We start from the raw sequence: 26,864 nt of genomic DNA, 5'->3' as shown, positions 1-26,864 counted from the left end.
AAGCTGCCCCTTGCGTGCTGATAAAGGAGTAACTAGCGGCCGAAGCCACCTTACTCCTACACGGGGATAAAGGAGAACCTAGCAGCCGAAGCCACAGAACTCCTAACGCCTTTCTCTTACACATTGATATAGGAGGATCTGCAGCCGAAGCCGCAGACTCCTACACATGCATAAAACACCCTAGTCCGCCTTAACTAAGATGGCCTCTAAACAGCCTCCACGACGTAAATCGTGGCAAGCTCAACTCATACAAACTTACTGCTTCCACGGCAAAGTCACGTGGCAAGCCAAAAGATTAATTAGTTAAATGTATAAGATATAAGTATATAACAAAGCGGTAAACACTTAGCTTTCTGGTAAACCAGCTCATGTGGTCACCGACTCCACGCGTCGCCTTTGTTCACTTTACTAACACTTGTTATCACAGCTCTAACCACTTGAAGCTCTAACGACAAAATGGCTGTCCGTTAGCGACCGCAGCGTATTTAAATCTTCATCTACCTACATGAGTATCTATAAATGTAGTAGAAGTTGTCAGAGCTGTCAGACTAGATTTGAACCTTCGCGATACGATCCGATTCGACTTAACTCGATCGGATCGATCGTCGCGACAGTATAGTTTCTCTAACGTGTGCTGTGTTGTTGCAGATAGTGATCCTAAACCGCCAAGATGCCGAAATCGGTGAGTTTCGCTTGTTTTTCATGTTATTTCAAGTAGGATAGGTTACGAGAGCAGTAGTGGCGAAGAGTGAGCGCGGGCTGCATGTTATCGTGATTTCACCATCGCTATGTGATCGGGCGACAGTACAACTACTAACACACATAAATTCCTAATGTAAACAACTCATACAGGTGCATTTGCGACCATAACATGAAGTCTTTTAAAACTTTTAACACTTATCATTCTTATAGGTGTGTTAAAAGTAAAAGTGTGGCTAATGGATGATAACAAATGTTGTAACTAGGTTCTGGCTTATCTGTATGAAGAAAGATAAGATCAAGATAATTCTATTATGATATGCCAAATATTTCACTTAGGATGGAAATATACCTAGTTGGAAATTTTAATAAAATTTAATGCTCTGGTAGGCAGCTGACCATAAACAAATCTTATCATTTTTATACGGACTTTTTTTATCAGTGCATCCTGTGTGGCAATGACATTGATGCTTATTCATAAAATTGTGTAGTTGTTTAGAATAATTGATGATCAAACATTACTTGTTACTGTTTTCTTGTTATTTTCCTGTGATTTATTATGAACATGTAGCGAATGAGTTTCTTACAATTGATAGTCAAACAATATGACATCACTTTGTGCCAACAACTCCATTTATGAGTCATCAAATAAAATTGTAAAACCATATCAAATGGAAATGTGCTTAGTTCAGTTTTAATTTATGAAGTTAGCAGTTAATCATTTAGTTGTGTTACAAAAAAGTGGCTGTGACAGAATCGGACAGACAGACGGACATGACGAATCTATAAGGGTTCCGTTTTTTGCCATTTGGCTACGGAACCCTAAAAATTGTTTAGCAATTTGTTATCATTCATAAGCATGTCATATTTCTGAATACCTAACTTGCATGTGAATATGGCTGTAAAATTTTACTTTTTTAATAACTGAGGTCTCTGTTTCAAATTGCGCTAAATACTTTTGTAAATCAGGTCGCAATTCTCAACCGATTCTCATACAATTTTTAGACCAGATTCTTTTTGTTGATCCCAATTTAGGAAATTTTTCAAAATGCTAATTTTGACATAAAGGACTTGAGCACCAATAGCGTCTATGGTGCTTAAGACCATTGTGAGTTCATTGTGATAACGACTCAATGAACTAACCCCCTTATTCATAAACATGTACTAAAGTTACGTTGCCGCTAATAATCGTTTGTTCCTTTCCAATTTATTGGTATGATGGAAAGGGACAAACAATTATTACATATTTATGAATAAGGGGGTAAATGTATTTCACTTCTATATTTTCTAAGCTTATCTCATGATAAGCTAAACCTACCTCATGGTTTACAGAGCAACTAGTTGTAGAAAAACCTATTATTTTATATGTACTTCATAATTAACAAAATACATGAACCAAATTCAAGTACCTATTCAAACTAGGATAACACATGAAATAGGTATTCAAGTGTTTCCACATTATCATGATTCACAGTCACATTGACGTTTGAAGTAATATATAATTTATTTATCATTTTACAATTTTTAATACGTAAATTGTAATATATTTATAATACCTATAAAATATACAAAAAAAAAAAAAAAACAAAAAAAAAAAAAAATACAGTAAACACATAGTACAGACATCTACAGTCGTCATCAAATATACAATGTGCTCAAAAATATCTGAACATGCACTTTAGTGTCTTTGTTCAGATATTTGTGTACCCTTTTCTACATTTAATTCATAATATAACAGCTCTTTCACACATAAAGCTGTATTCACACTAGACTTATGTTTTGCAGATCCTTGGTTATTTAAGCAACGCGCTTGACATAGGCGGCAGTGACAATGACTTGGTTAGTCACAGTTTTAACCATGTAGTGTTCCGTTTTGAATTCGCTACATGAATAGCATGCTAGTTTGAGTTTTGAGATTTGTAGTTTAATTTTAGATTTTGAGTTGTTTTTGTTTTATATTGCATTGTATTGGTATACTGGTGGCAACTTCAGTTTTTTTTTAAGTTTAAGGCTACATTTCTGACAGAGATGTGTGAGGATGCATAGTGAAGAATGTGTTTGTTAAGAACCAATAGAATGATATCCATTAGAGCTGCGCTGAGCGAGGACAGGTAAATGAAGTGATTTGGCGAGTCCACACAGAATGCACATCTCTGGTAGAAAGTCATCCTTAAAGAGTATTACAGAAAGAATATTACGGCCATACAATGTAATAGACTATAGAGTAGATGGAACAGTTAGCTATAAGGCCATTTAGAAAATGGTGATTGTGTGGAAGTGACAATAGAACATGCTCCAAGTGAACCATATTGTACTCAAGTCCTTAACCATGCACTTGGCAATATTAAATTAAATATATTTAATAATTACGTTGTTTGCCACCGATATGTCCATACAATATATAATGTTAAGTTTGCATTGAAGTTTTTATGTAACATAGTTTTGACTTTTTGTTTCAATAACTTGTTTTGAGTATTTTTATAGCTTAGCTTTGTTTTTTATTGATTTTAGTTTTCAGTATTATAATGTACCTTTTTTTTGTTTTAACTGTCTGATTGCGAGAGGGTTTGGGCTATAGCCTCAACACCCTATATGACAGGCAACCTACATAATATGAATTTTCTAGGTAAACTGTTGTTACACATCAAATGAATCTTATTTATAAAATTAAATTTTGTACAGTCACGTCTGAAAATATCGATACGAACAAAGTCCCAAAAATATGTATACACGACCTTATTGCCCAAATATAAAGGTGTATACATGTTTTTGGTACTGCCGTCCGTATAAATATTTTCAGACGTGACTGTACTAGCACAAAATATATATTATTTTTAAATCAAAATTCACTACAATAACTACAATAAGCTTTTAGTTGGTAAAGCGGTGGGCTATCCAAGCTGCGAGTACGAATCTAACCTGAGGTGGTATATTTTTATTTATTTCAAAAATATACAAATAATATCCCATTTTGAGTCAAACAAAAGCTGTGAACCGTTAATTGACGTAACATGGACCTTGCTGCAAAGAGATAAGGTCTAAAATGGTTCATTAACTAAACCCACTGGCCAGTTGTGTATAAGTACTATAAGTCGACACAGGGCGTACATTAACCAGATAACGCTCGGCCCACTTCCCTACTTCCTTCCTACATGCTGCGTTGACACAACGGCGTGTACACGCTTTTTAACGATGTACTGTAACAGCAACTAACATTGGTGGACCTCAATATAATGTCTAGGAAACAAGCTTTGTGACGCATTTGAAGGTGCCATTCAATTTTGTACGTATAGCGAGTTGCAAACGTGTATAACCGCATACCCACTTTATGAATGGAATTAATTCATAAAGTGCCAGGCCAGTGTCGGCCTCGTTCTTATTTTTATTTTATAGCTAAGATTGTTTTCGGTTGCAGCGAAAGTTACTCATGAAATAATACTATGGAAGGACGTCGGGATATATTATAAATTAATTATACGCCATATAATCGGTTTCCGTAGTTTTATTTCATATAGCTGAGCTTACAGCCCGTATGATGGAAATCAATGTATATTGATTCAAGACCAATTTTTTTTTTTAATTTTATAATTTGGCAAACCAATATGTCAGAGCAAGGCAACAAATCCGAAAAATTTAGACGTGAAGAATCAAATTTGGATACTACATTTGATTTACGCGCATTTTTTACTGACAATCTGTCAGCAACACAAATTACTAGAATAAACAAACATTTTATATGCCCTTTATCACAGAAAAATTTATAGTCTGTCTGCTATCACTATCACGCTCATGTCACGTTAACTCTAAGATACGGACTATGGTTCTGGGGAACTACAACAAATGGGGTTGGCTGGTCGAAGTATTTCATAGATGGCGCTAGCATACCTTGTCCTGTCCATCCCTATATTTAATTATGCCAAATTCTTTTTTTTTATGTTATGTTCTGAATGCCAGCCCTTTAAGCCAAATCCCATAGAACTAAAGTAGAGAAAGGGGCAAGTTATGATAGCGCCATCTATACCAACCTTTGACAGTTATCAACCCCATTGTTGATTATATTCAAAATGTGTTCAAGTACTTAATAATGTTTTCATAGTACACGCGTCTGAAGTATGTAACTTATCAATTATCATTATCGTGTAATCGCCATTTTACGTAACGTTTATCGACTAGTACAAATCGATTTATCCAAAGGTCGCTCTTATCATACTCACTTACTTTTATTATTATAGAGCATGAGAGAAAAACAATAGAAAAATCTCTTTACAAGTAGGTTAGGGGGACTCCAGGAGACTTGCCCAAGTGGGAGTACCTACTTTTAATAAATTGTATCAAGTCTCCCACCTGAGCCAAGTCTCCCGGGCTCCCCCTAAATGTTAAAAATGTACAGTCAGCTGCAGAGAAAATGTACCCTCCCTGCATAGCAGTTTGTACGAGTATGCAAAGGTGCTAAGCGTAGCTTTGCTGACTGTACCTGGGTGAATCAATTTTTCCTTGTCACTCATTGCCATGGTTACCGTTAACGTTGCCTGGATCAGTCTGAAACCTTTGTTTTATGGTATTTAAAATAAAACAACAAAATATACAAATTTATGCCAGTTAAATGCTTGGGCACCTGTTACAACAACGAATTTATCAAAAACCTCATAGAAGGGAGAGTTGAAGCTAAGACGAAGAAGGGGCGGGCATACATGAATCAAATTAAGGAAAAACTCAACGTCGTGTCGTATCAGGCTGTCAAAGAGAAGGCAGAGGACCAATCATGGAAATTGCTCCACCGCCAAGTCTTACTCTTAAATATATAATGATGATGATTACGAAGCTCTTTCCATAATCATCTATTTACTTAGCATATTAGAAGAACGGAATATAAAATTTTTTTTCTAACAAACTGGCTGACAAGACAGAATACCAAAAAAGTCGACCCATCCATACCTATAGAGGGTAAATGGGTAATTCCACGAGACTGTAACGTCAGATACCAATTTTTTCGCGAAACACACACACGAAAGAATTGGTAACTGACGTTACAGACTCGTGGAATTACCCTAGATAGGTATACGTACTTCTGCCTGTTAATGTTTGGTTTGAATGCAGTGGAAATGAGAGCGTTGAGAAGTGTGTGTGGTGTAAAATTACAAGATAGAATTAGGAACAGTGTGATAAGGGAAAAGTGTGGACTGAACGAAGATGTAGTGACAAAAATTGAGAAAGGTATGTTGAGATGGTTTGGACACGTGGAAAGAATGAGTGAAAGAAGGTTAACAAAGAGAGTGTATAAGGGAGAAGTAGAAGAGGGAGCTGGAAGGGGTAGACCTCGGCGGATCAAATCGGGGAAATCCTGAAGAAAGGCCAGGTCAAGAGCACCCTAAACCGACGAGCGTGTATGAGGAATGTCATGAAAGTGAAGGAAGCGAAAGAGGTATGTCAGAATCGTAGCAAGTGGAAATCCGTGGTCTCTGCCTGCTCTTCGGGAAATAGGCGTGATTATATGTATGTATGTATGTATGTATGTATGTCAGCAGGACTTGAAGTTAAGCAATAGGTACGGTCATGTCTGAAAATATCGATGCAAAAAAGTGACAAAAATTGTATACACGACTTTATTGCCCATATATTAAGGTGGTGTATACATATTTTTTGGCACATTTTTCGTATCGATATTTTCCGACGTGACTGTACCACATTGTCGCTTACCATAAGGACGAAATTTGCTTGTATCTTTATACGAATAACCAGGTGAGAGCGTCTTTATGGCAGGTGACAATGTCTCAATACGGTACCTTTTGCTTGAAAACGACACAACTAAGGAAAAAGCGGCCAAGTGCGAGTCGGACTCGCCCATGAAGGGTTCCGTACCATTTATGACGTATTAAAAAAAACTACTTACTAGATCTCGTTCCAACCAATTTTTGGTGGAAGTTTGCATGGTAATGTATATCATATACTTTTTTTTTGATTTTTCATTCTGTTATTTCAGAAGTTACAGGGGGGGGGGGGGGAAGTTACATTTTACCACTTTGGAAGTGTCTCTCGCGCAAACTATTCAGTTTAGAAAAAAATTATATTATAAACCTAAATATCATTTTTGAAGGCCTATCCATAGATACCCCACACGTATGGGTTTGATGAAAAAAGATTTTTTGAGTTTCAGTTCTAAGTATGGGGAACCCCCAAAATTTATTGTTTTTTTTTTCTATTTTTGTGTGAAAATCTTAATGCGGTTCATAGAATACATCTACTTACGAAGTTTGAACAGTATAGCTCTTATAGTTTCGGAAAAAAGTGGGTGTGACATAATCGGACAGACAGACGGACACGACGAATCTATAAGGGTTCCGTTTTTTGCCATTTGGCTACGGAACCCTAAAAAGTAGCACAAAATTAAATATAATGTATCTCCGTATCTATCGCTCGTGCATCTTCGGAATGACATAGACATGTATACATTAATTTGAATTTAAATATGGTCCCCTGAATCGAACCACCTTAAGACTCAGACACTCGAAAAACCCTCCCTTTTTTAGGGTTCCGTAGCCAAATGGCAAAAAACGGAACCCTTATAGATTCGTCATGTCCGTCTGTCTGTTCGATTATGTCACAGCCACTTATTTCCGAAACTATAAGAGCTATACTGTTCAAATTAAGCAAAAAATATCGATCTACAAAATGACATATTCAATGTAACAGAAGACAATCAAACCTTAATTGATGAGCACGAGGAAATTGGAAACGTCAATAACTCTGTAATTTTACCATTGAAGCATCAACTGTCCCATATTCAAAATGAATACAATGAACTGCAGGGAAGATTCTTAAAATTGGTAGAGGAAAGTAATGTTACAAATAGTTCAGAAAAGATGACTTGCACGATACCAAGAAATGCCAAAGGGAGTCGAATATACAGAAACCGCACTCTGTTTAGAAAAATCCGAAAACAACAAAGAAAAATAAAAAGCATTGGAAAATATTTAAAAGCAACGGTAGCTGACAATGATCTCTTAAACAAAAAATTGACTAACTTAGAAACTGTTCCAAATTTACCACCCCAGGCAAATAGGGTCACTTCGATTGAGAATCAGCGCAAAGGAGTGAGGGTTGTTATTTTTTTCGGATAAAATTGGTCGCAAGCTTGGATCACATATAGCAAACGAGAACGTGGATATAACTGCGACAAATAACTGCCATCCACATGCACCTCATTCGCATATCCTAAAAAGTTACGAAAGCCAGACTGAGAACCTAAGTACAAATGATGTTGCAGTATTACTTCTGAGTGATTACAACAGCGTCAAAGAATCCCTTCCTGAGTACCTGAAACGCATTGGAGATATTATCTACAAGCAAAACCAACAGCAATACAAACTGCTAATATGTGCTATCCAATACGATGGCAGCAACAACCAGGAAATTCTCAATCTAAATAAATGGCTGCTCCATATCGCAAACTCAAATAAAAACGTAAAATACTTAGATATCAACCATCTCAATCAGGATAACACTGAACAAAGCGGACCGACAAGTTACTTAAGTAAAAAAACGATTGCAAGAACAATATCGGCGGCAGTCATGAATTTTGAAGGAACATCAACACTTACCTTTATAGAAACAGGTTTTGAATCTTATGATGAGAAACACGAACTAGACTTGGATTTTCATCGAATGACCCGAACAGAGGGAGAACTTTAGTATTTGTACATGTTACCAGCCAGTATCAAAAGCAGACTGACGGAAGATTATTGTGTGCGTCCAACAAATCAACATCCGAAAGCGTATTTACAATTACGCATTCAAATGTTCAAAGTGTTAGAAATAAATTAGAAGATTTAGAATTAGTCGCTTCAAAAACTAACAGTGATATCATTTGTCTCTCCGAAACGTGGCTTACAAATGAACAGCTGAATATGTTTCATGTAGAAAATTATGAAATTAGCGCTTCTTTCTGTAGAACAAAACGTAAACATGGCGGAGTGGCAATATTAATAAAAAAAGGTTTAAAATATCGAAAACGTAACGACATCAGTAAGCTATCATCAGAACTAAATTGTGAGTTGGCGGCAATCGAAATTAAGACACCTAAAGTTGTTATCGTAGCTGTATATCGCGCACAATACGACTATAACGTTTTTGAAGACACTATGTCCAAAGTGCTGACGAAATTAAGTCATGAAAATAAATCAATAGTTTTAGCGGGTGATTTTAATTTGGATTTCCTAAAACCCTCGAAAGATACGGTAAATTTTAGAACACTACTAAGAAATTACAAATGTAAAGCGTTAATCGATAAGCCAACTCGTATCACTGTAGATAGTAAAACTTGTATTGATAATTTTATAGTTGCAAATTTTGTTAATAAGTCAGTAGAAGGCAAAGTTTTGGAAGATAAAATATCAGATCACAATTTCATAGAATTAAAGTTTAGATTTCCAAACATAGTAAAGTGCAATAAAAGCTCTGACAATAAAATTAAAACTAGAGTTTTTAATGATGATACCTGTAATTACTTTCACTTCCTGTTTAATAGCGATGTCACACTAAGAAACACAATATTGACTTTAGATAATGCAAACGAAAGAATGAATGCACTAGTTTCAGCCATAAACTATTATTATAATATAGCTTTTCCCGGAAAACGTGTCACTGTAAAGCCCAGAAACGATACCTGGATCACAAAGGGTATAAAAACCTCAAGAGAGAATCTTAATAAAATGGAGATACTACAAGCACACTTTCCTGATGATCATAGGAAAAACCGGATTAAAGTGTATAAAAAGGTGCTGAAAAAAGTGATGATTTGCTCTAAGAGGTTTGGAATCTCTGGACGAATACAGAACTCTAATAATATAGTCAAAGAAACATGGACAGTAGTGAACGAACAGACAAACCGGTGTATTACTGGGAACTCGAATGAAATTGAAAAGCTATTAGACAAGAATGGAAACAGCACAAAAGACCCTTCTAAGATGGCACAAGTATTTAACGATTATTATGCTACAATAGCAGAAAAAATTACATGTAGCTTAAAAGTTAGTGCAGAGGAATCCAAAAACTATCTAAATTCTGCTATGAAGCCAAACAACAAGATACATTTCGGACTTATAACACTAAAAGAACTACACATGATAATAAATAAAATAAAAATCAAAACGGCGAAAGACATACAAGCCATGGATACTAGAATATTGAAGATCATAAGATATAATGATAACATCATGGAATTACTGTTGATTGTCTTAAATAGCTGTATGGAAGAAGGGATATTCCCAGAAATACTGAAAACCGGTAGAGTCGTACCTATCTTTAAGAAAGGTAAATCTAATGACCCAAGTAACTACAGGCCAGTGTGTGTACTACCTGTCTTCTCAAAAGTCTTAGAAGCGGTGCTAAAAACCAGAATAATGGATTTCTTTGAACAAAACAATCTCTTCTCACACTACCAATACGGCTTCAGAAAAGGAAAATCTACAGCCATGGTTATAAGAAGAGTTGTCGATTTTGCTTTAGAGTCTATGGATGGGTCTCAGAAATGCGCAAGCATGTTCTGCGACCTATCTAAAGCTTTCGACTGCTTACGGTATGACATTCTCATTCACAAACTACACCACTATGGTTTTGATGGCATAGCTTTAAAAATGATGACCAGTTATATGCAGAACCGGAAACAAGTGGTGGAAGTGAGAAAAAATGTCTCCTCCCCTGAAATGTGTAAAATAGGCGTACCTCAGGGATCAATTCTGGGCCCAGTATTATTCTTGATTTATGTCAATGACTTACCTGCGAATATACCAGAATGGGCACAGATCAGCCTTTTTGCAGATGACACACATATAGGAGTCAGACACAAAGATCAACCATCGATGGAAAGACACCTAAGATGCATCACAGACATATTGCACAAATGGTTTGAATGTAACGGCATTGTTTTAAATAAAAATAAAAGTACATTTGTGAACTACAAGACACTTTCAAGTACAAGAAATACTAATATAACAACTACTTTTGAGTACACTCACAATACATGTTTCTTAGGCTATGAAATTGACAGTCAACTAGCACATTGCATGCATATTGATAAAGTTTGTAATAGATTAGCATCAGCCAATTACGCATTGCTGAAACTAAAACCTCTAGTTAACAAAAAAACTTTAAAAACTGTATATTATGCCTATGTTCAAAGTGTACTAACTTATGCGATTACTATTTGGGAAAATGCAGTAGATGTAAACCGGGTACTAATTTTACAAAAACGCTCGATTACAATAATATGCGGGGTAAATTGGCGCACATCTGCGAGGACCTACTTTGTGAAGCTTGAGATAATGACGGTCATATCATTGTTTATATACAACTCTGTGTTGGAAATTCACAAGAATGCAAGCACTTTACTTAAGCGTTCGGATTGTCACAATTATAATACAAGGAACAGTAGTAAACTAATACTTCCATCACTTAGATTAAAAAAGTGTCAAAAACAGGGAATTTTCATAAAAATAAAGCTATTTAATAAACTGCCCACAAATGTCACAGATTTACCTTATAATGTATTCAAAAACACGGTCAAGACTTTTTTTCAAAACCATGCCTTCTATTCGATTACTGAATATTTATCATTACAAAATATTTTAATTGAAGCAAATTGTAAATAGATTTTTAATATTATTAATCGTATTTACTTCGTATAGTAAATTCATAGTGTAGAATATTGTGAAATACTGACTTACCATGTAATGATCATGTTACATTATGGTTAATAAATAAACTAAAACTAAAACTAAGATTTTGACACAAAAATAGAAAAAAAACAATAAATTTTGGGGGTTCTAATATCATTTTTTTCTAAACTGAATAGTTTGCGCGAGAGACACTTCCAAAGTGGTAAAATGTGTGTCCCGTCCCCCCCTGTAACTTCTAAAATAACAGAAAGAAAAATCTAAAAAAAATATATGATACACAATTACACATTACCATGCAAACTTCCACCGAAAATTGGTTTGAACGAGATCTAGTAAGTGGTTTTTTTTTAATACGTCATAAATGGTACGAACCCTTCATGGGCGAGTCCGACTCGCACTTGGCCGCTTTTTTACCTGATGATAAATGTGTTTATTAAATTAAAAATAACACTGCAAATGCTCTATGTGTTAATATGTTTACCTTTTAAGTGACCGATGTGATATCACTAAAATTCATCATGAGTCAACAGTGTTGCAGGAGGCTGTATAAAAACTTAGCTGGCTGGTTGGATCACGATTCAATTTAGACGCGACTATGTTAAAAAAACATGCAACAGTTGTGTCTAGGGTTGCCAAAAGTTTATCGCTTAACTCATACGGTATTTAGTTATAAACAGGGCCCGTACTTTTCATGCCGTTGACGCAAAAATGACGTAATTTAACATACAGGGAGCTTTTTTACAACACTACAAATTTAGATAACTTACTTACATATTTAGATTACTTTAGGGTATCAAAATAAATACAATGACATGTTCCGTGAATAAAAGCTTGTTACGCTGTTAAAAATAAAAAATATGTATTATTTAATAAATTGATAATCTAATATTTATTTGAGTGACAATAAGATGAAAGTCAGTTAGACGTTTCTGTACTGATTGTCAAGTATATGTATCAGTTACCTAAAGAGGTTGACAAATGATTAATTATTACGTAAATCCTAATTGGAATCATACTCTATGTAGCGTGACGTCATTTTTCTGTCAACGGCATGAAAGTTACGGGCTCTGGTTATAAAGTTCCGAAGTTTTTTTAAATATTTTTTTTTGTCTTTTTTTTATACTCGGTGGCAAACAAGCATACGGCCCGCCTGATGGTAAGCAGTCTCCAGAGGAGTTACATGCGCGTTGCCGGCCTTTAAGATGAGAGTGCTCTCTTTTCTTAAATCTTGTATCGATCCGGATATACCACAGATGAGAATCATTCCAAAAAGAAGGTGTGAGGCAGAAAGTTTCTAGAGAAATGCATAGATATTTTAATATAAGTAGGGTTATTTTTATTTATAGTTTTAGGTAATTTCTACGCCTTTCGTTCGTTGATTATCACTTCAGCAAAACCGTAGAAATGTCTTCCAAATGATCTAGACAATACTCACGATAATGTTCCGATAGTTTTGAGCATCCTATTCGCTTAACTTCTGTTGCTCACTGCACAAAGACATGCGTTAATAAACTTATAAATTACATATCGTCGCAACTGGTCTATAGATCGTGTCATTTACGAAGACGCGTGATTTGACTCGTAATGTCATGAAGGTTAGATTTGAATTGGTTAGAAAATTCAAAAAATTATTCTGCAAGTAGGCCCTAAGGGCTCTTTTACAAGTCAATACAATATTTATAGTAACAGCATATAGTGACATGTAAAATACATAACAACATTTATAAATACAACAGCCAATACCTGGGTAAACATTACATTATAATAATCTTAAAATAAATAATTACTACAATACAAAAGAGATGTATAGTCTCTATGGTTAAAAATACATTAAATCTGGAGATGTAAAAGGTCCCCAATGTCAGAGTTCTAATACTAATAATATTTGGAGGTGTAAAGTCTCTCCAAGTGTCAAAATAAAATTTATACTAAATAAATAAATCGCGTCTGGACTGTTAAGCTAGCAGTCTCATAAACTCGTAGACTGACACGAACTACAGCCTCGTGAGGCCCACTGTCCTACATACAGCGTGTATTTTTAATACGACCACATAATCAAATGGTAGTTAGATTAGGCTGTAATGAACACACTCTCATAGGTTTTATAAAGAATAGAAAGATTTTTATTACGACCACATAATCAAATGGTAGTTAGATTAGGCTGTAATGAACACACTCTCATAGGTTTTATAAAGAATAGAAAGATTTTTAATACGACCACATAATCAAATGGTAGTTAGATTAGGCTGTAATGAACACACTCTCATAGGTTTTATAAAGAATAGAAAGATTTTTATTGTTCCCTTTAAAATAATTCTACCATTTCAATTGAAACCGAGTTGCATTTTTTAGCTACGTTCGACTTCATAACAAAAAAAAAACAATCATATTTCCTTTTACATTGATTTCAAATTCAACTGACAATTTATGTGCGCTTTCGGAGGCTAGAACTTGAAGCTAGAATTGTTCAAAACGTCAGATCCATTACCTATTTAAAAAGTAAATTAAAGATGAGAGTTGTGCACATTGACGAACAGTAATCCGTTTATCCGTTAATATGTAATGTGCGGTGAAGTGTGAAAGCTAAAAGCAAACGCAACCTGACCCTTCTGAGAATTGTAGCCAGTGGGGAGAGTCACAGATTATATAATATTATATCGTACACAGCCTAGTACTATAAATGGGTAGATGTGAGGATTTAGACCACACAAGCTTTACATTCTCGTAGGGACATAAAAAATACAGCTATTAGGCCGTCGAATTGTAATTGGTAGTGGGAATCGATGCAACACCGAGAAAGAAAACTGCGTACTTTTTGATTCCGCTACGAAGAATCAGGAAAGGTTTTCGAGAAGCCGGCAGAATTGCATTCATGGAGTAAATAAGCCGTTCACTAGAATTACAAAGAGATGGATTAGATCCAATTTCACCTTGGGCGCATTTATCCCACCTCGCTGTCAAAATCCTATCAATTCTAAAGAAGTGTAATTTGCCTCATCTAGGAATCGTACGGTCGAGGAAATTGATTTTTTAGCAGTTTACGGTTCACTTTACATTGGACAGCTCTTAGCAAACGTATCTACAACCAAATTTACTTGAACCGCAAACTGCTAAAGAATCAATTTCATCGACTGTACTTAGGCAAGAAGAATCAGATCAGTGTTATATAACATTTTATATCAATGTGGGAGCGCTTACAACATCTAACAAGTTATAACAAAAGTTATAAAGTGTTTAACAATTTTATCGTGTTTTATAACGTTATTTAACACTTGTAACAGTGTGTGGGAGCACCATAAAGTAGGAAGCTCGTAAGAGGCTCTATATTTTCAATAGTCTCAAATGTATTTTACTGCTAAACATATTTACTGCAAAATACATAAGTTACTCATATATTATTTACCTTCCTTGCTAATTAATTTGCTAAGCTTGTTAATTATTTCATACCATAATCATATGACGTCAAAGTTTTCCAAAGAACTCGATTTAATAAAACTTACCTTATTAAATGATTTTAAAATGATGAGAAAAACCACAAAACAGACAGAGACATCGTAAGTTCTATTTACGACGATGCTCCCTTCCGCGTCGCACCATCTTGCTAATTGACAGAACATAGCATGTTACGTGTTACGTGTATCAGGTTGAAGTCACAAGATGTAATATTGTTACACTTTATTTCAAGTTGTTTTTTTAAACTTTTTCGTAGAAAACAGTACTCAATATATCTAAAAGCTCGAAAAATTCGGAGGTTTTTGTTCTAAAATAATGTTATTGAATGAAAGTACATATACTACTCTCAGAATACTTTAGTTAAAATACATTCAGTTACCTACCTTTATTAGATAGTCGGATAGAAACGATTAAATCTTATTAGAAAAGAAGACAACAATTGTTACAATTCTCATCAAGTTTTAATAAAACTAGAATAGAACCAGGTCATGGTACATCAGGATTCCAGTGGCACCACTGGCACCCTTAGCGAAATTCAGCTGAAACATCGTATCTTTTGATAAACTATTTACTGCTTCTGTCTATCAAATAAAAAAGTAATCTCACCTCCAATTCAAATTACAGTCGTCATCGGTTATCATCCAGACTTAAAAAATAGCACGTGTCATCCTTCGTCATTGTCTGCCGAATTAAAAAAGCACAGCAGGTCCTATCGCCAACCCTGCGCAGGTGCGCGGCCTTGAAGGCTCAGGCGGCGCTCGCGCATCCCCGCAAGCAATGGCCGCCAGTTCAAACTCAACCGCCGCGTCAGGCAGACGCGGCTAGTGTCCTAGTGTAGTGAACTGTTGAACCAGTGCGTGTGTAACCGGCAAAATGGTGGCAGGAGGAAAACAGGTAGATCTTACTTGGTTAAATGTGTCGAACATCCAGCCTACAAAATGTGTTGGACTTTCTTTTTGAGAATCAGAGCGTGCGTTTTTACACACCCTAATTCTAGCTTTTTAAACGTAACGAACAGCAATTTCTCGCTTCGATTATCATAAATTGTGTGTTTCAGTCATGTCGACTTTGCCCTTGTAACCTGACATAGCAACACGTCAATAATCGTCATCACGCTAAACACTTCGTCAAACGAATATATTACTGTACAGGTTTTCGATGATGTTGACTCAAATCATAAGCTACGGTGATGTCATCCTTGCGGATCCAAGATGGGGTCGGTTCGTTTTATTATTTACTTTGCATGGTGCAAACGGTTGTAACCGTCTTTTTTGCGTCCCTGTCTGGCGAAAGGTCGGGAGCAGGATGGATAGAGTCCCGGCTCAAGCTTACAGTCCGGTCACAGGAAGAAGACAAGCCAACCTATAATAGTCCTTAATGCTTGAGCATAAAGTTCCATCTGATCTTGCAGTGATCTATAAGCTTTATTTGACCGCCAGTTTATTTCTACAGCACTCTACTTTATGTGCGAATCTCAACATAAAATAAGCTTAGCCATTAATAAGGTTTCAATTCTAAGGATACGAATAGATGGAAATTAAAGTCCTTGTATATAAGTAGTATTCAACCTAATTCTCTTGGTCCTGTAAGAGCGTAAAACCTAATAAATGTAGTCATTATCACCCTCTAGCAGATAACTGCCTCCCACTCTTACAGTACTTCAAGCAAGATCGTAAGTACTAAGTTTAACTTCACTACGGCATACCTGAGCATCGTGATGTAATCCTTTTCCATATCGTTATCGCCATGGCCTCTTTTATGGCCGCAATTCTATTACACTCGAATTGTAAAATCATGATTTTATTCAATATTCTACAATCTTATCATGTAATTATCGAATTTCGAACGTGCTCAATACACGTACAATAGCGACATGAATACATTAGTAACAACTGGTAACACACGGCCTTCTGGAAATCCCTCGTATTGTAATCATCATTAACTTTGATCCGGCTCAAGGTTTTTGAGGCGACGTTTGTGGTAAAAAACTAGGTATCATCTAACTAGAAACACTAGAGAAGCTAATTAATACGTGCTCCATAGAATTACTGAAGGCACGTTTTCTGTTTTTAATGCTAAAGACAATTACTAGAACGGTTGTAAAACAATTACTATGCACATTTCTATATTCCTAATGTTAAGAGACTTTAAATTGATACTTTAAACTCCAATAAAAACATATAATATAATATCTGAGATGGACGACGATTATGCAAAGAAATAGATGAACAATAGTCAATTATTATTGTACTTTGATTTCTCTATGGAAAACTAGTTTATAATAACGGTCTTGGTAAATACTGTAAATAGTCATTTAGCTGTTATAGTAAATACATTGCGAGAAACTTGTTAGGTAGAGCCGTTAAGTCCATTGTAGGTTATAAGTAAACTAATGAAAGAAACATAAAAATGTTTCCATTTATCGATGTGGGAGCTTATCTAAAATGATTAAACCAACAGGCATTCTAATTACGATGTTATTGCTTAGGATTTAGGGTTTTGTTACAGTGTTAGTTAGATCTTCAAAATCACAATTCTTTCGATTCTGTAATATTAAAAAAACAGGAAAAAAAACGGTTTGACCGATAATTTTTCTAAAATTCCTAGTTGCAAATTGTGTTTGGACCCTAGTAGAGACCCTTGGGATACTCCACATATAAAAATCCATATTATAACAAATGAAAATCCTGCCTCATTAGTCGTTGTTAACAAACTTTATAAAATAAGCTTTTCCAGTATTGTTTATCCACAATTTTGTCATTTCTAAATGCCAAATAAGTGAAAATTTTGAGATGATAGTATCATTTGCTGTACACGGGTCCCTTAAATTATACATAGTAACTTTCCGTCAGAAAGGCGCAACAAAGTTGTTATTGAATTGTGACATACCACTCATGACAGTTGTATACATGAAAGTGCTATTAGCGAAATTGGTTTATCGCCGTATCGCTAATCAACATAAGTATGCTATTTGTCACCATCTTGAAAATCGTTTACGAGATTTGTAATATGAGTCCTTGTTTTATGTACTGTTGCCAACAACGCTGCTTTTTTACTTTTAATCAATTTTATAATTGAAATACCCAATATTTTGGGAGTCTTTTAAAATCCGACAATACTGATATAAATAGATTTATTGCTATTGAGGACTTTCAGCATTAACGATTTGTATATTATAGAATAGAGTGTTGATGTGCGTTATCCTCTATCTCGACAAATATATAATAAGAAGACAACAATGACGTCGGAATTAACTTCCAAGAATGACCCAGACACATGCTCACATAGATCTTATCTCAATACTATAAAAGTTTGACATTGGTTACTTTACCTTTTCCTGTACTTCTGATCTTTACAAAAATCTTGTTATAATGAATCCCATGTACAGCAAAAACAAACCTTGAAAAAAACCAGACAATGCAGTATTTTGTCAACACTCCCCTTCAAGTCAATCTGCTTACCTTATGAATATGATATCCATAAAACTTAGTAGTCCCCTTTGCAAAAAGCGAATTCCTAAATCCCTTGGTCATCTCTCATGGGCTTATTATACAATGATTCCCCTATTTCTCCAAAGAGTAATCTTTAGGGCTTAGGGCCCTTTTTACGACTTAAGTTAAGAATTATGCTTATCAAAATAAACACCCAACTGTTTTACGTACTGGGGCGCGTTTCTCGAACGGTATTATTCTAACTTTACTAGTGTGTTGCCATGGTAATTCGTGGACTAATAATACTAATCTAATACCCTTCGAGAAATGGGCTCCTCGTCAGAGATCCTGAATTAAGTATAAAAAAACAACACACCTGGAAAGCTTTTTTAATTAATAACCTGGAAAGATTTGCTCTTCTTCACAAGAAATGATTATGTACAGTATCGTATTTTAATGTCGATATAACGACCCTTTGGACTTTGCAGCCAATAGAATACACAAACCTTACTGAATGTTGCAATTTGTGCAGCGTTTACGATTGCTTTTGCCACGTAGATCGATTTTGTTTAACAGTATCAGGTATCGCGATTATGTATGTGTCGGTCATTAGACCAGTAGTTTCTTTTGAACTGATCTATTGGAGTAGTACTAAAAGCAACACTTTTAGTTGTCCATTCATCGATGAACCTTACGTCTTTGCAATAAAGCTTACATACTGACAGTTCAATGTGAACGTTGGTACTGCAACATAGTCTAAACACTGCCGTCATCGCACGTGGTATAATTTGACGGTCGACATGCTGACTGCCTATGTGGCGCCGTCGCACTCCGTTTAGCGCTGCGATTTCTACGTTTCTCTGTCTTGGCCAAGGTTCCGTTCTTTCTAAACTTTTCAACCGACTTCAGAATTTCGAAGGAGATTCTCAATCCGTTGGGATCTTTTTTAGGGTTTCGTAGTCACCTAGAAACCCTTTAGTCTAGACCAAGGCGCTTAAAGGTAAAGTTATTATACAGATTACGTAATATACATATTATGGTTATGTCACACTTACACTAAGTATAGAATCACATCACATGTCAATGTTATACAGATAAAGAAAGAAATTCCTTATAGTTTCGCCATGTCCGTCTGTCGGTCCGTTCGCGACTTTGGTTCTTGATCGTTAGTGCTAGAAAGCTGCAATTTGGTAGGGACACATGAATAAAGGGACACAACACAATTTAACAGAGGTTTACGAAATTTTATGAATACGGGGATTTATCTTTCCTTCCTAATTATGACTTCCTTGGGACGGGTCGCAGCCAGTCCACTAAAGCCCACTTACTATCGCTGTCGTGTTTTTTTAAGTTTAGATAAAGGGTCTAGCTTAGAGAAGATATGATGCATACATTATTTGTGTACTTTTTTCCATCGGTTTGTCAATTTTTTAATATTTTTGACATTGTAAAACCCTCCAGTTAAAGTTTTTTCTTGTTTGTTTCATTTGTTTGACATTTAACTTGACTCTTAATTACATTGAGGCTTTTTTTCGAATTAATAACTGCATAAGTTCTTAGTCTTATATCAAGGATATCAGTAGAGCGAATACCAAGTTTGTTATTTTGTTTATTTCTAATTTATTTGCTTTTCTATTATTTTCCTTTATAATTTGTCCCATATTTAATTTTTCATTTGTCACTAAACACAAAAAACATTGTATTTTGAATATAAAAACTATTTATGACAAAACGTCGGCCTTATTTGTATTTGTACTTTACCCGTGTCTGTCGTTTCCTTGAAGTAACAAAAACACGATAACTTCAAAGATTCTCGGTACGAGACTTCTAACCTGTTGGTTGCTAACTGAAGAGCCAACATAAGTATTTATTTTAAAAATAAAATATATCCTTGGATTTTTTTGAACCTCGAATATTGTAGAGTCGAGATTCGTTCGTGTGTAATATAATTATTATTTTTGGAGCCATCATCATCTTTTAAAATGTTAGTTAAAACACACCCACTTTTGCATGCTGGCTTCCATCAATTATATCTACAATATTCGGTCCGTTGCTTCCCTCATCGAGAAAATTTTGATGCAACACTTCAATGCTGATAATTTGTATTGTGTTGTAAACTTGTAACTAATTCCTGTTCCTCACCTAAGAAAGATGGCTCAAAATATCTCCTTTGTACCGGTGCAAAAGATCCCTTGTCATCGGTACAAAGTTTACATTGTAGTCATTCCAAAAGGCAGCTTTAATAGGCAGCGCCTATTATGTCATAATTATTAATAGTTATTATGTCATACAGCATTGTTTTCCCTTTAAAATAATGTTTAAAAAGATGTCAATGTCGTCGCCTGCTGCTGTGTGTCATGTTTTTGATGCATTATTTAAACTACTGCCAGTTAAATAATAAGTTAATAATATAAAAGTCTTAAATAAATACTCATAATAGTACATTATGATACAAGTGTGCTAAGTTGGTCACTACACACGAGGCGATATTATGCGCGCGAGCTGTAAGCGAGCGCGCAATAAGAAAGCCGATGTGGGTAATGGCCAATGCACACGCGTTTCATACGACATTTTTCAACAAAACTTATGAATTCGTTTTTTTTTTTCAAAACAATTTTCAAAATGGTCGCTTACCGTTTTAACATTGATTAATTGCACCAAAGCGTGCTGGGCTTGTAGGCACTTATTCGCCAGTTCATTGAAGTAAGCTACCAACGTTTTTCAAGAACAATAGACACCCGTACACACTACCTCTTTGACCGCTAAAGACGTCAACTGACAATTACAGTGTAATATCAATCTTCGTGCTTTCCGATAACGGTTACAATGGCGCATTGTATATAATTGGCATGGCATTCAAAGGGCATTTTTTTTTAATACTACGTCGGTGGCATACAAGCATACGGCCCGCCTGATGGTAAGCAGTCTCCGCAGCCTATGTACGCCTGCAACTCCAGAGGAGTTACATGCGCGTTGCCGACCCTAACCCCCCCCCCCCCCCCCCCCCCCCCCCTCGTTGAGCTCTGGCAACCTTACTCACCGGCACAGGAACACAACACTATGAGTAGGGTCTAGTATTATTGAACTGCTGTTTTCTGTAAGGTGGAGGTACTTCCCCAGTTGGGCTCTGCTCTAGATCTGGAAAGACATCCACTGGCTATGCCCTACCACACAAAGTGAGAAGTGTGAATAAGGTCGTGTATACATATTTTTGGCACTTTGTCCGTCCGTATAGATATATTATTAAATATCTACAACGCAAAGTAGTCAAGGTCCCTTGACTACGCCTACATCAGTATATTTATGTCTCCGTCTACCCGTCTCTGATCACAAACAAAACCCACGACTCACGACATGTGGCCACGTGGTAAAATCCGTTGCACCCCCTCGCCACCTGTCGCCGCACCTGTTCCTTCATCCCTTAGCACTATTGACCGAAAACATGCTTTATTATAACGGATCGAAGCTCAGAATTCATTTGGTATATCCAACACCATCTTAAGATGAACGAATTCAAAACTGGCCTAAATGTAAAGTGGTAGGCGTTGATTTGGTACATCAAACCAAATGTGATGTTCTGATGTTGGTTATCTTTTGTATTTCCGAAATATTAAAGTCTATTTCAATGCAAGAATATAAATATTAAGAACTACATACTTACATATCCTTTTGCAAGTTGTATTAAAGATCACCAATGAGGAAGACTAGCAATAAATTGTACAATTTATCACCTTCTTAAAAACTGACTAAGGCGTTCACATAATCGCCTGAACGCTCGATTCACATATGTACTTATACTTTATACTATCTGCTATGGGAATACAGAAAATTACAAGAATGTGCGTTCGTAATAATATTACAAGTGATATAATTAGTATAGGTACTAGGCAGCCTTGAATAGACTAATCTCCTAGTTACTTCCGAGCATGACTGTCGTCGCCATTACACGACATTTGCATGTGACTCTTCATTACCTGTCATGTTAGCGTTGGATAAAACGGTCATTCAAGATGGCGCTTCTAGCTTAACGGAAAGATGTTTTAATAAATGTGTACTAACAGAAACACTCTTTAACTGGCCATCTGTGGTCCGCATGTCTTGCAATAAGGTTTACGAATTGTGAGAAGTTTAAACGATGGTATAAATAATGGAATAAAGGATATGACAGAAGTTTTGACCCATTTATCCTGTAGCTCACTATCCCAATCAATCAATTTTTCGTGTTATGGCTCCATCAAGGTGTTGATGATTCTGCCAATGTCGAGGTTGGATAAGACACGGCTAGTATATGAATCTTATCACACATCCCACGTTAAAAAACTTGACAAGACAAATGCCAATTTGATTTATCAAAATTACAATTTAAAATCGAATGGAATTGGAGATTTATAGGTCTCTGGGCGGCTGGAGGTTGAAAACTAAAGAACAACTTAAGGACCATAGAATGTCTATCTCGTACGAATGCGAATTTTTCGACGACAAGCAGCTCAATTTTCGAAGGATTTTCACAGTCACCTATTACATTGTCCCAGAAAACTCCTAAATCTGATTTTAGATTTTCGCCTCTATGGAATGCTCTTTGAAGTTCCAAACGGCTCATTTATGTATATCATAAAATTAAATCTTAAAAGTACAACAACATAATTATTGTAACCAAGCAAGAGGACAAGGATAGCAGGAAATATGTTTACAATGTAAACACAATTCAGCCATTGAAAGATAATGTATGAGGTTAACACATGACAGTACCCTGACATAGAAGTTGACACTTAACATTACCGACACTATAAAAGGCGATATCGTGTCGTGCCATAAAAGCATGACAAATAGAACCAACACAATGTATAACCTACCCTTAGCCTTATTCCAGTATTTAAATCAGGGTAGCTTACCTCATCTTATAACATGGGATGTATAACAGTTTCAAGACGCGAATATTCAGTGTCCTCAAGGGTCGGCAGAGCATAAGTGGCTCCCTTTGATGTTGTATGGGCGACGATGACCGCTTCCCATTAGGAGGTTCGTCTGCTCGTTAGCTGACTATCACTTTAAAAACATGGAGAGAATCAAAATGGCGGGCAGACTTGAAAGAAGCATTTCTTGCTTGGTCATGACATGGCCAACCCACTAGATCTTAAATGACTGCACCCTTGAAATTAAAATTATACGCGGACATGATCTTAGTGAGAATAGCGAGGGTCAGAAGCTTACGGATGAACCTTGTTTTCGACAGGACATGATGCTCCAAACCTTATTATTGAAGCAATGAATGAATAAGCCTTTTTCAATATTATGCGACTAAGAGCCATAGTTAAAGACAAAGCCTATTGGATTGGCAAGAAACTAAGCAGTATAGGGCTTTGTAAACACTCCAGGCGACCCTATTGAGTAATTTCGTGTCGAATCAGTACTACGGTGTGCAAGGACGAGCATTGTATATGGCAGTGAGTACCGGATTGACGCAAAAACGCTTTTTAAAGCAATTGTTGTTGATTATTCATGTTAGATACACGCATAGTAATTTTACGCATTCAGTCAGTACCCAGTTATCGAAATTCATTGTGTACATGAGATAGAGATAGTAGAGGTATAAATTGATAATGTTCCCACGTCATTTTTGAGATATAGTGGCAGATTTTGTGGGTGTAATACCGGCTTTTATACTCGCGTACACGCACTTTTAATATTTGACCTGACGTTTCTAACATGTTTTCATCAGTGTCTTTGATGTCTGTACTGAAGACACAAAATGTATCCCTATTTTTTTACAGAAGCTTGTTAAGTTCATCAGATATGTGGGTTGCATAACCATTTAAAGAGTAAAACACTGAATGCAACCCATTTAAAACAATTACATTAAAATCCATACAAACACTCTGTTACTCTTATATGAAATCCCGCCTGAGTATACGTAGAGTAGCGTTTCACACATTGATAAATGTACACAAGCGGTCTCCAGTATGATGTCACGTTGTTTGCGCACCAAATTACGAGATGCAGCGCGCACAACCTTTTATGTTCAATGTTATCTATCATATGAAATTAGGTATGAATTAATGTTTAACAGGTTTTAGGCTCAGTAGAGCGTGAAGCTTAATTGAAATATTTCTTTTAATAGGACATAGTCACTATTGTCAGTATATCTTTCGTCACTAAAAATATTATATTTGCGCGCTCAGAATTTATCAAGAATCCTTATCTGGTAATGAACGTGTAAGTGCAGGGAGGATTTTTTGAGAGTCAGAAAGAATCCGGCAGTTTCTAGTTCTTTTTTTGCCGTGTTATTACGATAAGGTTAATTCTAGGTAGAGTCTGTTCGAAAAGAAAAGAGTCGTGGAATGTATTGGGCCCCATATATTCCACGACTCTTCTCCTTCTCCACAAACTCAAAATTTTTGATACTCCCAAAATATTGCAACTGTCATGAGTTCATTCATTTTCAATACGAAATAGATTTTGAATTAGTATTTCAAAGGGCATTTGAAAGAATATAAGGAAAATTATAAACATAGATCGTTCATGCAGGTACTTCCCAAGTTCTTATACCAATGTAATCTCGAGGAAAAAACAAATTAGGCAAAGTTAAGGAAAATCAAAAACATTATTTTCCTTGTAGCCTCGCCCGCATGGCAGGGGCAGCACCCTTGACACGGCACACTGGCCGCTACATTAATATCATTACCATGTCCCCTTGACTTGTACGTGACAATATCATTTCGCGTACTACATACCGTGTGTACTATCCAGTATCGACATAGCTGACAATACTTGTATCTTATAGCAAAGAGATAAGGCTCAGTAATGATCAGGCTGTGTTACTTGTGTTGGTAATACTGTCGATTTTGCTGACGGAATGTACAAATTTTACATTGTGCACGAAAAGGAAAGTAAAACAGAGAATTTTACAAATACATATTATACCCACTAAGTAAGTGAGGATAGATGGATTTGTGATTGATTTAATTTTATGAAAACTGGATTTGCATTAAGCTTACTAAAGCAGTCAAAGGATACAAATGGAAGGGAACCGTGGGAGAGAAATTAACGATGCAAGTGGCGGGTAAATTACGTAATGTAGTGAAATTAACTGCAACCCATTATTGTCTGGTAGAATTTTACATAAGAAACAAATAATCCACAAGTTAAGTTAGAAACAACCATCTTCGTTAAAAGTATGGAAAAAGAGCTATTGGATATTTTGGTGAATACGAGTAAATTTTGGGTTATATAAATATCCGTTGTCTCTTCATTCACTAGTAAATGTACGTAAACATTGCGGTCTCATGGATATTTTTAGAAGGGATCGCATGTGGTAATCTCACGTGCTGTCATTATGTAAATCTCTCCAAGATCAAGTTTAATTCTGAAGTCAGCGAAAATCTGTAGACTATTTGAAATCTAGCAACAGTATAGTAACGTAGATATCAATACTTTTCGCAAACATTTAACCCATCATACCTATATGTACACTAAATCTAAAGATCTTGCTCCTAAATGATTGAGGGAAGTTGTTTGTCCCATTTACGGATATCGTAAGGTTTTATTGCATTTTAGAACCTACTTACCTAGACTCTACTTCTTTAAATTTAATTGTTTATATTATCCTAATTTTGGCGTACAAAAAAGGACAGATGTATTATTAACACCTTAAACTTGCCGTCCGTGGAGTTCTTGTTTGAAATTGTTTGTTTAGAAAACTTAAACGTTCAACAAAGATCGGAATGGTTTTCTTTCCTCTCTAGCCGCCATAGAGAAAGGTATTGGCATGGCAACAATTCCACTATATCCCTTCACTACTTTCCCTCCGACAAACGGATTCACATTTTAAGACCAAACATGGTACATGTGGACTCAGGGGCTATGGAATAATGTAATTTGAAAATGCTTTACCTCATTGCGATCTAAAAATGGCACACTATTCGATAGGTGTCGTTGCTTAATGAAAAGACACCTTTCATTTGGGAGCCAAAAGATAGTTTCTTACCCTGTTGGCTAAGACGAAGCTTGTCTTAATCTTATTTATGGATTTAACTACCCATTCGCGTTCATGTCCTCCTATTTCTTCTTTAATACCGTCATTAACATCTGTAAGAGCAAAGATCACTTTTCCGGCCAGTTCTTTTCAATTCCCCGCGTGTTACTTGTGCAAACATCCGTTGCGATAAGTCTTATCACCAATTATGGTGCCAAGTGCCAGCTCACCGGCGGAGATTAAAGCAAAACCGCTTCCATGTTACGATAAGCTCATTAATATATATTTAATTAACATGTGTTTCGTAAAAGTTATTGAAATTTATTTAAAGGTGAGTTTCTAGCCTTGTAGACTAGAAATGCTGGATTTTGTAACAGAATATTAAACCGCGTTAATTATCAACACAGGTTTTGCAGCTTTTTAGTTATAAGGTTGAGTCCGGGAATCTTGCCTATGTGGGAGACTTGAACCCTGTTATTCTAAAAGTGTCAAAATCGTTCGATTGGATCGGACCGAGAACATCCACGTTAAGAGGCCGTTATCGATTTTAATCGCGAAAATGTCTAGTTGATAGATTCAGTTGATGAATATGTACACTTTTTGTTAACTATTAGAAATAACAAGTACTGGTTTCTA

The 26,864-nt window shown here is 35.8% G+C and overlaps 1 protein-coding gene across 2 annotated transcripts in view; it reads left to right on the top strand.

The window, feature by feature from the left end:
• Window positions 1–26,864, top strand: part of LOC133520854 (moesin/ezrin/radixin homolog 1) — an 81,897-nt gene that overhangs the window by 10,221 nt on the left and 44,812 nt on the right. The window contains exon 2 of one of the 2 annotated variants that reach the window (XM_061855542.1): window positions 649–682. In XM_061855542.1, coding sequence (XP_061711526.1) covers window positions 671–682 — 12 coding nt within the window. In that variant the 5' untranslated portion in view covers window positions 649–670. Of the gene's footprint in view, window positions 1–648; window positions 683–15,594; window positions 15,720–26,864 lie in introns of those variants that run through there. The other variant, XM_061855541.1, reaches the window with a different exon arrangement.

Source organism: Cydia pomonella, chromosome 8 (genome assembly GCF_033807575.1).
Source record: "Cydia pomonella isolate Wapato2018A chromosome 8, ilCydPomo1, whole genome shotgun sequence".
NCBI lineage: Eukaryota > Metazoa > Arthropoda > Insecta > Lepidoptera > Tortricidae > Cydia > Cydia pomonella.
Note: the sequence above shows the minus strand (reverse complement) of the source record. Positions and strands in the feature narration are given on the sequence as shown.